This window comes from Megalobrama amblycephala, linkage group LG5 (genome assembly GCF_018812025.1).
Source record: "Megalobrama amblycephala isolate DHTTF-2021 linkage group LG5, ASM1881202v1, whole genome shotgun sequence".
Classification (NCBI taxonomy): domain Eukaryota; kingdom Metazoa; phylum Chordata; class Actinopteri; order Cypriniformes; family Xenocyprididae; genus Megalobrama; species Megalobrama amblycephala.
In genome coordinates this window covers 36265709-36280635 of record NC_063048.1, presented here as the reverse complement: position 1 = coordinate 36280635, position 14927 = coordinate 36265709, and the positions used below count along the sequence as shown (strand labels likewise).

Genomic DNA, 14927 nt, shown 5'->3' with positions numbered 1-14927 from the left:
GTGCCTTTGGTTTTTCTTGCAGTTGTGTGTGTTGGCTTAACTGGTTCATTCAGTTCAGTTGATCCACTGCATAATTATAAACTCATTATTGGCAAAATATCAGCCGTTTAGAGGATGTTTTTTCAGGTGGAGACGGCGATTATAATTGGATATTATATTCATATTACACTAATACTGTTAGAATGATGTTATCATGATGACATATTTCATTGGTCAAGTATTAAGAGTTTTAGTTGCACTGCCTTTAATTTATGCTGATTTACATTTCTTTCTTTTCTTTTTTTTTTTTAAATTGCATTCATGGTTATCATCATCATCAACTAAAACTAAATCCATAAAAAAAACATTTTCATTATTTGAAATAAAATAAAATTTCAGCTAGTTGCAACATTTCTCATTTTCATTTAGTTTAACTTGATGTACTGAAATAACAAAGTACAACTGAAATAAAAATGAATAAAAACTATATAGACATTTTTTTTTAAATACATAAAAAATACTAAAACTTAAATGAAATTCAAAATATAAAAATAAATATTATATAATAGTATATCAATGATTGTAAAATAACACTGATTACAGTAGTTTGTTTAACCATAATAGAAAAATCAGATCAGAGTCAATAGTGAGAATGAAAAATAATGTAAACATTTTCAGATGCATTACAGTAAAAATCTTATAAGGCTTATATTTTTATTCATGCGAAATACATATTTTTATTTCTTTCTCCTTTTTACTGTAATTTTTACTGTAATTTGATTTAATTTATTTACTGGTTTAATTTACTATTTTTTATTAAATAGCTTATGGGGTTAAATATATATATATGGAAATACAGAAATTAATTCACAGACATGCAGATTTTATTTTAAGTACAATGTATAGACAATGTATGTACACAGTTAGTGCATTGAATTAAATGATTAACATAGTTAATATAACGCGTGACATTTATTTCTAATGATCTTTTCTTTGTTGTGATGATGCTTAGACACAGACAGGCACGTTTCCAGCACCAGCGTCTCCGTCACGGTTTCCTACAGCTTCTGTCTGACGGCGGACGGGCGGCGATTCGAGGAGGGTGACGGGTGGCACGACGGCTGCCGGGACTGTTACTGCCACGCCGGCCGGGAGATGTGTGTGCTGATATCCTGCCCGGTGCCAACCTGCGCCCATCCGGTGCTCCGACCCGAGCAGTGCTGCCCCGGCTGTGAGGGTACGTTCAACACTCGAACCTCTCACGACACGCTTACACACGGATCTGTCGTGGTACACTACCGTCATCTACAGACAGAGCATTATGAAATTATTTACGGGTTTGTGATGCAGCTGCTGTCAGATTCAACACAGTCGTCTGTCAACAAAAGATTCTTTACACTGTGCCTCGTTTACAAAATAAAATGCTCCGAACAAACATAAAATCCTTAGACATGACCCGGGATGCCATTAAAGGGGTCATGAATTGGGAAATCAGCTTTTCTTTGAGCTTTTGATATTTAAGAGGTCATCATACTGTAAGAATATCCTGTAAGTCCAATAAAAGCTTTTATCAACAGCAGACCCAGAGAACGACTGATCCTGTCATAGATAGGTGAAACTCCGCCTCCGCAGAAGAAATCAACGCCTACTTCATCATTGCAGCGTTAGCCCCGCCCACTGGTGTGTTAGTGAGATGAGGAGGAGAGAAGAGCGATACAGGACTAAAATAACATTACCTTTCAAAGGATCCTAATGCAGGAATATGGTTATTTATTTTCAACAATGTGAATGTCTCAGTTGAGCTTTATTGATTTGTATTTGGTTCATTTCACTGTGGATTCTTTGGTAAATCAATCGCATTTCGGACTTTAGACTTTTACGACAGTAATGCAACAACATGTCAGTAACTGTGTTCATTCTAATGCCTGATCTGATATTAATGATTCATGTACAGTCAGATGATCTTTGTCTGTGTGTCAGTAAATCAAACCAGCGACTAAACGCTCAACTTCACCTTGATTCTCTTAGTAGGATGAAAATAATCTGTTATTTAAATGGTGATTAAATTATATATAGAAAGCGATCAAAGAACGCTCCCTTTACAATCGCTGGAGCTGTCAATCAAACAGTGCGAGTTTATCAGTGACTCGCACCAAAACTCCTGTTTTATTCAACAAATCTCTTAGTTTCATCACGTTTGCACTGTTAGTTATGATGAAAGCATTCGTTAGTGTGCAGAAATTGAGTTGCAATGACGAGATCACTGCTTTCATGATCTCAACATGTGTGATCGACTACATGTTCATCACTGCAACCTTTCATGCCACGATCTCAATATAATGCAACACTTTTCAAGATTAGTTAACTGTTAAAAATTGTGTAATATTATTACAATTTAAATTAACTGTTTTCTATGTGAATATATAGTAAAGTGTAATTTATTCCTGTGATCAAAGCTGAATTTTCAGCATCATTACTCCAGTCTTCAGTGTCACATGATCCTTCAGAAATCATTCTAATATCTCTCCATGTTTTGACGCAGACGAGTCAGGCAGCGGGCAGCTGGGAATGGACATGGTGGTGTGTCGCGCTCCGGACGGCGAACTCTACGTGGAAGGAGAGACGTGGAGTCTGGACGAATGCACGCGCTGCACCTGCAGACAGGGACGCGTGCTCTGCGACGCTGAAGTGTGTCCTCCGCTTCTCTGTCACGCACCCGTCAAGAGCAAAGACAGCTGCTGCTCCGTCTGCCCAGGTACCAGATCACAAACCCTGAAGCATTTGCTACTCTGCTGCTGATTATTGCTGCTGCTGCTGCAAGATTCTTTCTACTAACAGATACACAGACATGCTGCTGTGAGCCTGTAAGATCTGCTGCTGCTGCTGCATAAATACACATACATCAATCCTGTAGCAGATCTAGGCAGGTGGAGCTGGGGAGGTGGAGGGGTTCAGAGGAAATCTGTATATATACAGTCAAACCAAAAGACACCTTGAACATTTCATTGATAAATACAGTTTATTCACTATAGTTTAAAAAACAGTAATAAAATATGACAAGATCTCAGAGTTAAACTGTGTCAGAAAACATTAATCTTAATTATGTCAGATAACACTTAAGCAAAACATGGTCATGTCAAAGTGTCTGAATCATTTTTGGTTCCAAATTTTTATCAGTTTTACTGGTAGTCCACTGTATTTTTGGGTACAGTATGTCACAGTTTACTTTATTTTGCTATCCTCACTTACATAAATCAACTATAGTGTCCTGAACCCACTAGTAAAAATATATCAAAAATGTATATATGTACAATCTCTGGAGAAATAGATAAAAACTCTCAAGTAGTGCTGATGATAAAAATTGAATAATAAAATGCAAACGTAATAAAAGTAATATGTAATAAAAAAGGATTATTCACAACTTAATATTTCAGTAATTTAACGACACATTCACATATTTAGGGTTTTTATGATTTAATAAATTATTAGTAAGTGTTTTATTTTGATTTGTTTTATTTTAAATTAATTATTTAAATTTTTTACATTTTATAATTTAATTATTAATTTGGTTTAATTATTTTGGTTGTTCTTATTCATTTTAAAGTAATTACTAGTGTTTCATTTTTATGTGTTTATTTTATATTTTATTTTAATTTACATTTTAATGATTTAATTTGTTGTTCTTATTTTTTTTACATATTTTATGCCTTTTAATTTGTAGTGTTTTATTTTGATTGTTTTTAAAATTATTTATTTTGTTTAATTTGTATTCGTTTTTATTTTTTAATTATTTTTAAACGTAACATTTTTAACATTTAAGTGTTATATTTTGCTTTGTTTCCAATTTTATTTGGACATGTTTCATGATTTAATTTTTAATTTAAGTGTTTTAGGAGCACACAATATGTAATAAAAAGAAGTTCATTCAAGTTAATATTTCAGTAATTTTACGACACATTCACACGTTCACAGTTCTTATGATTTAATAAAATGTTAGTGTTTTATTTCAAATTATTTATTTTACATTCTTATGATGTTAATCATTTTTAGAAAGTGTTTTATTTTGATTTTTTAAATAAAAATAGAATAGAAAACTCTCATATAGTTTGCAGGTAATAAAGCTTGAATAATAAAATGTAAAGTCATAAAAGTCACAGGTTAATTGCGGTCCGTCTCATGAACATGTGCTTGTTCAGACACAGAGTCGAGTTACTCTCAATAAAGCAGCTGGGGCGAAGTGAACCTCAGGGCACGAAACACATGTGTCCGCCGGCCGTCACGCACGTCTCATTTAACGGCTCGTACCTGCGGACACATGCGGTCACTGCAGTGAATCACGGTCATGTTCTGTGTTTCTGCCCGCAGAGGACAAACTCGAGCCGCTCCTCCCCGTCAACAGCAGCCGACAGGAATACTGCATCTCCAGCAACGGAGAGATCCTCCTGGCCGGGGATTCGTGGAAGTCCAACGCCTGCACCAGCTGCACCTGCCGGAACGGGAGCGTCCGGTGTTTCTCGCAGCAGTGTCCGGCCGCCGGCTGCAGGGTTCCTGTCCTGCGTAAGGGCCAGTGCTGCCCACAGTGCCTGGGTACGAGTGTCCACCACCACCAAACCACATTCATCCTCGTGATCACTGCATTACACTGAGTTTACCGTGCTGAAGAGTGTCAGGGACTCACAAACTTTATTTTAAAAGTATTTATTTATTTTACATTTTTTAAATTTATTTTTAACTATTTTATTTTGATTTTTTTTTTCTAATTTAGCATTTATATATATATATATATATATATATATATATATATATATATATATATATTAAATTTTTTTAGTGTTTTATTCCCTTGTATCTTTTACATTTTTATAATATAGTTTTAAGTGTTTTATTTCGATTGCTTTTATTTTAAATGTATTTATTTATTTTAGACTTAATTTTTTGTGTTATTTCATTTTTAGTGCTTAATTTTCTAGTATTATTTATGAAAATATTTTTATGATTTAGTACATTTTTGGTAACTGTTTTATTTCGGTTATTTATTTATTTATTTTTATATTTGGTTTCTTTCAAGTTTATTTATTCACTTTCATTTTACATTTTTTTTATTAAATACAATTTTTATTAAGTGGTTTATTTTGATTGCTTTCATTTTAAAATTATTTATTATTTTTTTACTTAATTTTTAGTAAGTGTTTTTGGATTGCCTTTACTTAAAAAAATGTTTATTTAGTTTTATTTTATTTTTATTTAATTATTTTTTATTTAATTAAGTGTTTTATTTAGATTTAATTTTATTTAGGTTTAATTTGATTTTTGATTTATTTATTTTTTTTATTTTATTAATTTATTTTGATTTTATGATTTTAAAATGTTATTAATTTTTAGTAAGTGCGTTATTTGATTGCTTTTCTTATTAAATAATTTTTCTATTTTTATTTTACACAAAATTCTTAGTGTTTTATTTTATTATGTTTTATTGTTTGGTTTGATTTATTTTGATTATTTTTATTTATTGATTTATTTATTTAAATATTAAATACAATTTTTAGTAAGTGTTTTTTATAGTTTTGATTGCTTTCATGACTTTAATAATTTTTTGTAAGTGTATTTGAATTGCCTTTATTTAAAAATTATTTATTTTCATTTACATTCTTAATGATTTAATTAATTTTTAGTAAGTGTTTTATTTGATTGCTTTTCTTTTAACATTATTTATTTTCATTTTACATTAAATTCTTAGTGTTTTATTTTATTTTATTAATTTAGGTGTTTTATTTAGATTTTTTTTAATTTAAAAAAAATTTTTTTAAATTAATTTTTTGTACGTTTTTTAATTGCTTTTATTTAAAAATTCCGCGGCTCATCCAATCAGAGCAGAGGGGCGGGGCTGTGATCAGTAACTTTAAAGCATTGTTTAAAGACAAACGCTGGCATGTCATAGAGATCGATCAGTCATCTGACAGACTAAAGCCAGGAAAACATTCCAGCGATATCCGCACATTCACACGTTTCCTGATCCGCGGCTCTCAAAGCAAATCACTCCATCAGCTTTTCCTTTCGAGAGAAAAAGCCTCGCATTGTTCGCCCTCCATGTTTCATCTTTTCTTTGTTTTGATTTTGGAGTCGAGCTCAGAAACGGGCAGCTTGTTTTTCCCCATAAAAATATTACAGTGGAAATGGGGATAAATCACACGCCCTCCGGCTGGTGTGGCTGCGGGTTTGGATGATGTCGGATGAGATTGATGAGTCTCTCTTGACTCTCCACACTCATTTAGTTTGTGAAATTGTTTTTTTTCCCCGTCCTCAGAGATCACAACAACGTCAGTGCCAGTGATGCTGTCGAGCGCCGCGGCCGAACCCGAGAGCCGGAGCACAGGGACCAGCGCCGCTCCTCCGCTCTTCACCGCCACAGGTGCGATCAGACACGATCAGTCACGACACTGATCAGCAACACTCTCACTCACGTGACAACAACACCAGACGAAGCAGCCAATCACAACAAGAGCAGCGCGAGGAAGACCCGAGCTGTTTTCATTCAGGCCTACACTGCAAATACTGCCAATACATTATTTATTATTATTTAAATTTTAAATGATTAAATGAAACAATTAAATTAAAAAATGTAAAAAAAATAAATAAATTATTATTTAATTTGACATGTTTATGATTTGATTAATGTTTAATAAGTGTTTAATTTTGATTGCTTTTATTTTAAAATTATTTATTTAGATCAATTTTACATTTTTATGATTTTAATTTTTAGTGTTTTCTTTTGTTTTTATTTCAAAATAATTTATTTTAATTATGTTTTTATTATTTAATGTTTGTTTTAATTTTATTTAATTTTATTTGTTGTGTTTTAGTTTTATTGATTTTATTTTAAAGTTATTTTAATTTTAATGTTTAACTGTTTTATTTTGATTACTTTAATTTTTTATTTTTTTAATGTTTTTTAGTATTATTTCTTTTTTTAATTTTAGTGATTTTATTTTAAAATTATTTTAATTTCAAATTGTTTAATTTTTAATGTGTTTATTATTATTTATTTAATTTTACATTTTATGATTTGATTAATTTTTAGTTTTAATTTGATTTGATTTTAAAATTATTTATTTATATTTTTATTTTACATTTTTGTCTATTTTTTAGTGTTTTAATTCGATTGATTTTATTTTAAAATTATTTTAAGTTTTAATTTTTTGTATAAGTTTTATTAAGTGTTTTAATTCGATTGGTTTTATTTTAAAATGATTGATTTTAATTTTAAATTTTTATTTCTAATTTTTAGTAAGGTTTTAATTTGATTTATTTTATTTAAAAAAATATCTTACATTTTTGTATAAATTTTAGTGTTTTAATTGGATTGATTTTATTTAAAAAAATACTTTTTTTGTCTAATTTTTATTAAGTATTTTAATTCGATTGCTTTTATTTTAAAATTATTGATTTTAATTTAAAATTTCTGTCTAATTTTTAGTAAGGTTTTAAATCGACTGATTTTATTTTAAAATGACTTTAATTTTAATTCTTTATTTCTAATTTTTAGATTTTTGATTTTATTAAAAAAAAAAAAAAATTGTCTAATTTTTATTAAGTGTTTTAATTCGATTGCTTTTTTATTAAGCAATTATTTTACATTTTTATGTCTAATTTTTAGTGTTTTAATTCGATTGATTTTATGTAAGTGTTGGCTTACAACCATCAGACTGATGTGGGAACAATACGAGACGAAGCAGCCAATGAAAACAACAGAGGAAGATCCGAGCTGTTTTCATTTGCTCTGATTAGATGAGGGAATACAGCACTGGAAACACTGCCATATTACAGATCGATGTTTTCTGACGTCAGCCTTCTCTTGTCTAGATGGTAAAGGACTATCGAAGGTTGTCCCGAACCAGATGGAGATGACGCTCATCTACCAATCAGCAGCCTGGATTCTGGCCGGCATCCTCTTGGCCGTCGTCATCTTCCTCATCGTGGCCGTCCTGGTCAACAAGAGGAAGAACTGGGTCCAGATGTCCTGCTACAGCGCGCCCAAAAAGGTAAAAGTCAGAGTTTATTTGTGCTTTACTGAGCATCATAAAACAAACACAAACAATAAAATGAAAAATGAAAAAGTGTCGCTGCTTCTCCGAACTCAAGAGCACATGATGTCGTAAGAGCCATTAAAGCTGGAATGAGTGAATCCGTAGTCTGCCAAATGTCAAAGAGGAGAATGTGTCAAGAGCTTTATTAGATGGCATGAAATGAAGTGTTGCAGCATGGGTAATTAATCTCATATATCATATGAGCGGGTCTGTTTCAAAACACTCATGCAAAACAAGTGGTTTCATTCTGAAGTCGACATGAATCTTCCATTCTGACACTCTCATGCGTCTCAATATTTAACGAGAAAAAACATTCGTCAGTATAACGTCACTGATGATGAATTATTCACAATAAAAAACAGGAATTAAGAAATAAAGTCTGTTTTGATGTCATCTTGACGTCTAAAATAGGACTGAATGATATATTGAAATAAAATTGCGATATCACGAAGACTGCGATAATAAATGTGCCGTGTGTTTCAAAGTGAAGCGCAGCACTGTTCATTTACATGCAAATCAGCAAAATAAAAGTTTAACGTTCAAAATTACGAAATTCAGAGCTAAATATTAGTGTTGTTATTTTAAAGTTGCACTATAAAATTTGCTAAATTGTGCGCATGATTTACCATTTCATTCCCACGATTTACTATTTCATTCCCACGATTTACTATTTCGTTCCCATGATTTACTATTTCATTCCTGCTATTTGTTAAATTGTGCGCACGATTTACCATTTCATTCCCACGATTTACTATTTCGTTCCCACGATTTACTATTTCGTTCCCACGATTTACTATTTCGTTCCCATGATTTACTATTTCATTCCTGCTATTTGCTAAATTGTGCGCACGATTTACTATTTCATTCCCACGATTTACTATTTCATTCCTGCTATTTGCTAAATTGTGCGCATGATTTACTATTTTATTCCCACGATTTACTATTTCGTTCCCACGATTTACTATTTCGTTCCCACGATTTACTATTTCGTTCCCATGATTTACTATTTCGTTCCCACGATTTACTATTTCGTTCCCATGATTTACTATTTCATTCCTGCTATTTGCTAAATTGTGCGCACGATTTACCATTTCATTCCCACGATTTACTATTTCGTTCCCACGATTTACTATTTCGTTCCCATGATTTACTATTTCGTTCCCACGATTTACTATTTCGTTCCCATGATTTACTATTTCATTCCTGCTATTTGTTAAATTGTGCGCACGATTTACCATTTCATTCCCACGATTTACTATTTCGTTCCCACGATTTACTATTTCGTTCCCACGATTTACTATTTCGTTCCCATGATTTACTATTTCATTCCTGCTATTTGCTAAATTGTGCGCACGATTTACTATTTCATTCCCACGATTTACTATTTCGTTCCCACGATTTACTATTTCGTTCCTGCTATTTGCTAAATTGTGCGCATGATTTACTATTTCATTCCCACGATTTACTATTTCGTTCCCACGATTTACTATTTCGTTCCCATGATTTACTATTTCGTTCCCACGATTTACTATTTCGTTCCCACGATTTACTATTTCGTTCCTGCTATTTGCTAAATTGTGCGCACGATTTACCATTTCATTCCCACGATTTACTATTTCGTTCCCACGATTTACTATTTCGTTCCCATGATTTACTATTTCGTTCCCACGATTTACTATTTCGTTCCCATGATTTACTATTTCATTCCTGCTATTTGTTAAATTGTGCGCACGATTTACCATTTCATTCCCACGATTTACTATTTCGTTCCCACGATTTACTATTTAGTTCCCACGATTTACTATTTCGTTCCCATGATTTACTATTTCATTCCTGCTATTTGCTAAATTGTGCGCACGATTTACTATTTCATTCCCACGATTTACTATTTCGTTCCCACGATTTACTATTTCGTTCCTGCTATTTGCTAAATTGTGCGCATGATTTACTATTTCATTCCCACGATTTACTATTTCATTCCCACGATTTACTATTTCGTTCCCATGATTTACTATTTCATTCCCACGATTTACTATTTCATTCCTGCTATTTGCTAAATTGTGCGCATGATTTACTATTTCATTCCCACGATTTACTATTTCGTTCCTGCTATTTGCTAAATTGTGCGCATGATTTACTATTTCATTCCCACGATTTACTATTTCATTCCCACGATTTACTATTTCATTCCCACGATTTACTATTTCATTCCTGCTATTTGCTAAATTGTGCGCATGATTTACTATTTCATTCCCACGATTTACTATTTCATTCCCACGATTTACTATTTCGTTCCCACGATTTACTATTTCGTTCCCACGATTTACTATTTCGTTCCCATGATTTACTATTTCGTTCCCACGATTTACTATTTCGTTCCCATGATTTACTATTTCATTCCTGCTATTTGCTAAATTGTGCGCACGATTTACCATTTCATTCCCACGATTTACTATTTCGTTCCCACGATTTACTATTTCGTTCCCATGATTTACTATTTCGTTCCCACGATTTACTATTTCGTTCCCATGATTTACTATTTCATTCCTGCTATTTGTTAAATTGTGCGCACGATTTACCATTTCATTCCCACGATTTACTATTTCGTTCCCACGATTTACTATTTCGTTCCTGCTATTTGCTAAATTGTGCGCATGATTTACTATTTCATTCCCACGATTTACTATTTCATTCCCACGATTTACTATTTCGTTCCCATGATTTACTATTTCATTCCTGCTATTTGCTAAATTGTGCGCATGATTTACTATTTCATTCCCACGATTTACTATTTCATTCCCACGATTTACTATTTTGTTCCCACGATTTACTATTTCATTCCCACGATTTACTATTTCATTCCCACGATTTACTATTTTGTTCCCATGATTTACTATTTCATTCCTGCTATTTGTTAAATTGTGCGCACGATTTACTATTTTGTTCCCGCGATTTACTATTTCGTTCCTGCTTTTTGCTAAATTGTGCGCATGATTTACTATTTCATTCCCACGATTTACTATTTTGTTCCCGCGATTTACTATTTCATTCCTGCTATTTGCTAAATTGTGCACATGATTTACTATTTCGTTCCCGCGATTTACTGTTTCATTTCCACGATTTACTATTTCGTTCCCGCAATTTACTATTTTGTTCCCATGATTTACTATTTCGTTCCCGTGATTTACTAGTTCATTCCTGCGATTTGCTAAATTGTGCACATGATTTACTATTTTGTTCCCGCGATTTACTATTCCGTTCCCGTGATTTACTATTTTGTTCCTGCAATTTGCTAAATCGTGCACAATTTACAATTTACTATTTCGTTCCCGTGATTTACTAGTTCATTCCTGCGATTTGCTAAATTGTGCGCATGATTTACTATTTCGTTCCTGCTATTTGCTAAATTGTGTGCACGATTTACTGTTTTGTTCCCACGATTTACTATTTTGTTCCTGCTTTTTGCTAAATTGTGCGCATGATTTACTATTTCGTTCCCGCGATTTACTGTTTCATTTCCACGATTTACTATTTCGTTCCCGCAATTTACTATTTTGTTCCCATGATTTACTATTTCGTTCCCGTGATTTACTAGTTCATTCCTGCGATTTGCTAAATTGTGCACATGATTTACTATTTCGTTCCCGCGATTTACTGTTTCATTTCCACGATTTACTATTTCGTTCCCGCAATTTACTATTTTGTTCCCATGATTTACTATTTCGTTCCCGTGATTTACTAGTTCATTCCTGCGATTTGCTAAATTGTGCGCATGATTTACTATTTCGTTCCTGCTATTTGCTAAATTGTGTGCACGATTTACTATTTCGTTCCCGCGATTTACTATTTCGTTCCTGCTATTTGCTAAATTGTGCACATGATTTACTGTTTTGTTCCCACGATTTACTATTTTGTTCCCGCGATTTACTATTTCGTTCCTGCTATTTGCTAAATTGTGTGCACGATTTACTGTTTTGTTCCCACGATTTACTATTTTGTTCCCGCGATTTACTATTTCGTTCCTACTATTTGCTAAATTGTGCACATGATTTACTATTTCATTCCCATGATTTACTATTTCGTTCCTACTATTTGCTAAATTGTGCACATGATTTACTATTTCATTCCCATGATTTACTATTTCGTTCCCATGATTTGCTAAATCGTGTGCACGATTTTAGCCTACTATTTTTTTCCAGTATTTCATGCGCGGGGCTCCGTATTTTTTTAGCTTTAAAAAAAAAAAACATTTCCGTGCAGATGCACTTCTCAGCAAAATCACCCCAATCGTCATAGAAACTCTTTTATCACACAGCATATATAAACATGTCCAGCTTTATCCACATATACAGTACGCTCATGTAACGTGTGATATATATGCTCTACAGTATATATCAACTTTGTGATTGTTTAGATCATCTAACATTGTATCGCACAGCTCTAATATGATGAATGCAAGACATGATATTAACTCTTTCCCCGCCTGGACGGAATTTTCCAGCTTTCTGTTTTCTCACTGTTATATGGTAGGGGGCGCTATTACACATCTTCTGAAAGAGTACAGAATCTCTGGATCAAAACACAGGAAAAGAAGCAGCAGAAACAAGAGATAGAAGTGTTGTAGTCTTTGAAAAAAGCAGTTTTTCTCATCTTTTTTGTTCAAAATGTTGCTTTTTTATTAAACCTTCTCGCATTCAAGTGTTCATAAATAAAGTCATAGTCATCTGGTGAAATTCTTTTGCAGAAAAACCAAACATTGCATGTTTTTCCTCTCCCGTTCATCTGTAGACGGTGATCCTGAAGAAGCACGTGAATACGAACTCGGTCGTGTACATGGAGCCGTCCAAAGAGAACAAGTTCCAGAGCGCCATGAGCTTCCCATCAGACGCAGAGCGGATCACCATCCCGCGGGCCAAACTCGCCAACGGACACGGACGCTAACCGCACCTGGACCGGATACTCCAACCGAACGCTGGAGAATCCAGCGGCGACTCATTAGGAGCTTCGGTCTCCGGCAGAAGAATCAAGTATTGTGAAACGCTCGACATCTCGTGCTTTATTAAATGTTTTTATCACGCGTCAACGGGGACGACAGTTTCATGGACATGGAGCTCCGTGCCGTTCTGTGTCAATCCACGACGAAACGTTCAGACGGAACAATTATTACCATTGTGTAAATCCATACGGACCACAGAAAAGAGGAATTTCCAACATATTCCGAGGCCTTACAGGACTGGCGTGTTTCCTGACCTCTCAAGTCTGTTTATTAATTTCTATATGTTTTACTTGTAGTTTATCGTTAGTCACTTTTAAGCCTCGTGTCGCGACGAAGCGGGAGACACGACATCCCGACGGCCAGACTAAACATTCCCGTGCGTCATGAACAGATGAACTTCACAAGCATCGGTTTCTGTACCCTAGTGAGTCGTCTAACTAGACAGCATCATGTTTATAGTTTACATATTTTATATCTTCCAAATTCATCTATAAACCAAGTCGAGGTTTTTTGGTGCCAAAAAAGGCAGAAATTATTTACATTAACATCCATTCGTTTGACTGTTTTTTGATACTGTATCTTTAAGAGATATGTAAATGACCTCTGCTGTGATTGGTGGACCTCTGTCATATGTTAATAATGGTTGTGATGTCATATGAAGTCATTTTTGCGGTTTAGGTTCAATAAACGGACTGAGGAAGACGTTTACGTAACAAACGAGACTTCAAGAGGGTTATGATCATCGTGATTCTGATCTCATACTATCCAAATGAAAAACGGCTTCAGTAAAACATGTTAGTCTGAATGAATTACATGATGATTATCGTTCAGAGGGTTTTAAATAATGTCTGAGCCGCTCGTGGGGAATTAGAGCGAATGCAGTTGTTTGATAAATGTACAAAAACCATAAAAAAAATAGTAGAGGAAAGTATCTTATTTATTTTTTCACATTTATTTATTAATACTAAACTTTAGTAAGTGATTGCGATTTCTGTCTGGTCTGTGATGTTGGCAGAGAAACCCAAAGCTGCTGTACAGATTTTGTAAACCGTCTGTCTGCTTATTTATTTGACCTTTGCCACGTGTCTATATGATCCTCTAGATGTTCGGCTGTAACGCGTACACTTGTTTTTGAAATAAAAATGAATTGTGTGAACTGTCATGTCTGTAGCTTAATATTCCTGTGTCATAAATGTTAAAGAGGGCCTATAATGCCCCGTTCTCAAGATAATGTAATATCAGTCTCTGGTGTCTCCAGAATGCGGCCATTTGTGTGTGTCCCTTTAAATGCAAATGAGCTGCTGCTCCAGAAGAGGGCGGAGCTTTAACAGCTCAACAACAACAAAGCTGGAGAATCTCACGCAGCCAAAATGACGAAAGTTTTCAGCCTTACATTGTTCAAACCGGAGTCGACACTGATGGAGAGACTCAGGAAGAAGTTACAACTTTTAGACGTTTCTGAATGGTTAGTGGATAAATTGATGTAGTTGCTGTGGAGTTGATTCAACTCATCCACTAGCATGTGCCGTCATGTTCATCTTTTGTGTTGAATTGACCCTCGTTTGTGAAGCAGTCCGGCGTAAAATGACTATTTCATTTGAATCTTAGTATTATTGTAAAAAAAAAAACATAAAAACATTTAAAATGTAACCGAACCAAGAAATTGTAACAATTTTAATACCCGTTTCAGAACAAATCAAGCGAGGTCTGAAAACGGCCTTATTTATATTGATAATCAACTGCATTGCAAAATATGATTTTATTGCTACATTGCCTTTGGCTAAAGATATTATGCATTGTTAAATATTATTGCGCAACATAACTTCTGGGTCAAACTTCTTAGAGATGTGTGATGTGACTAAATCTTA

General features: G+C 33.6%; 1 protein-coding gene across 2 annotated transcripts in view; it reads left to right on the top strand.

The window, feature by feature from the left end:
• The window catches only part of LOC125269233 (cysteine-rich motor neuron 1 protein-like), a 57974-nt gene extending 43755 nt beyond the window's left edge, over positions 1–14219 (top strand). For both annotated transcript variants that reach the window (XM_048192106.1, XM_048192105.1), the window contains 6 exons: positions 992–1216; positions 2522–2734; positions 4345–4566; positions 6284–6388; positions 7840–8018; positions 12852–14219. In XM_048192106.1, coding sequence (XP_048048063.1) covers positions 992–1216; positions 2522–2734; positions 4345–4566; positions 6284–6388; positions 7840–8018; positions 12852–13004 — 1097 coding nt within the window. In that variant the 3' untranslated portion in view covers positions 13005–14219. The remainder of the gene's footprint in view (positions 1–991; positions 1217–2521; positions 2735–4344; positions 4567–6283; positions 6389–7839; positions 8019–12851) is intronic.
• Positions 14220–14927: the final 708 nt, after the last annotated feature.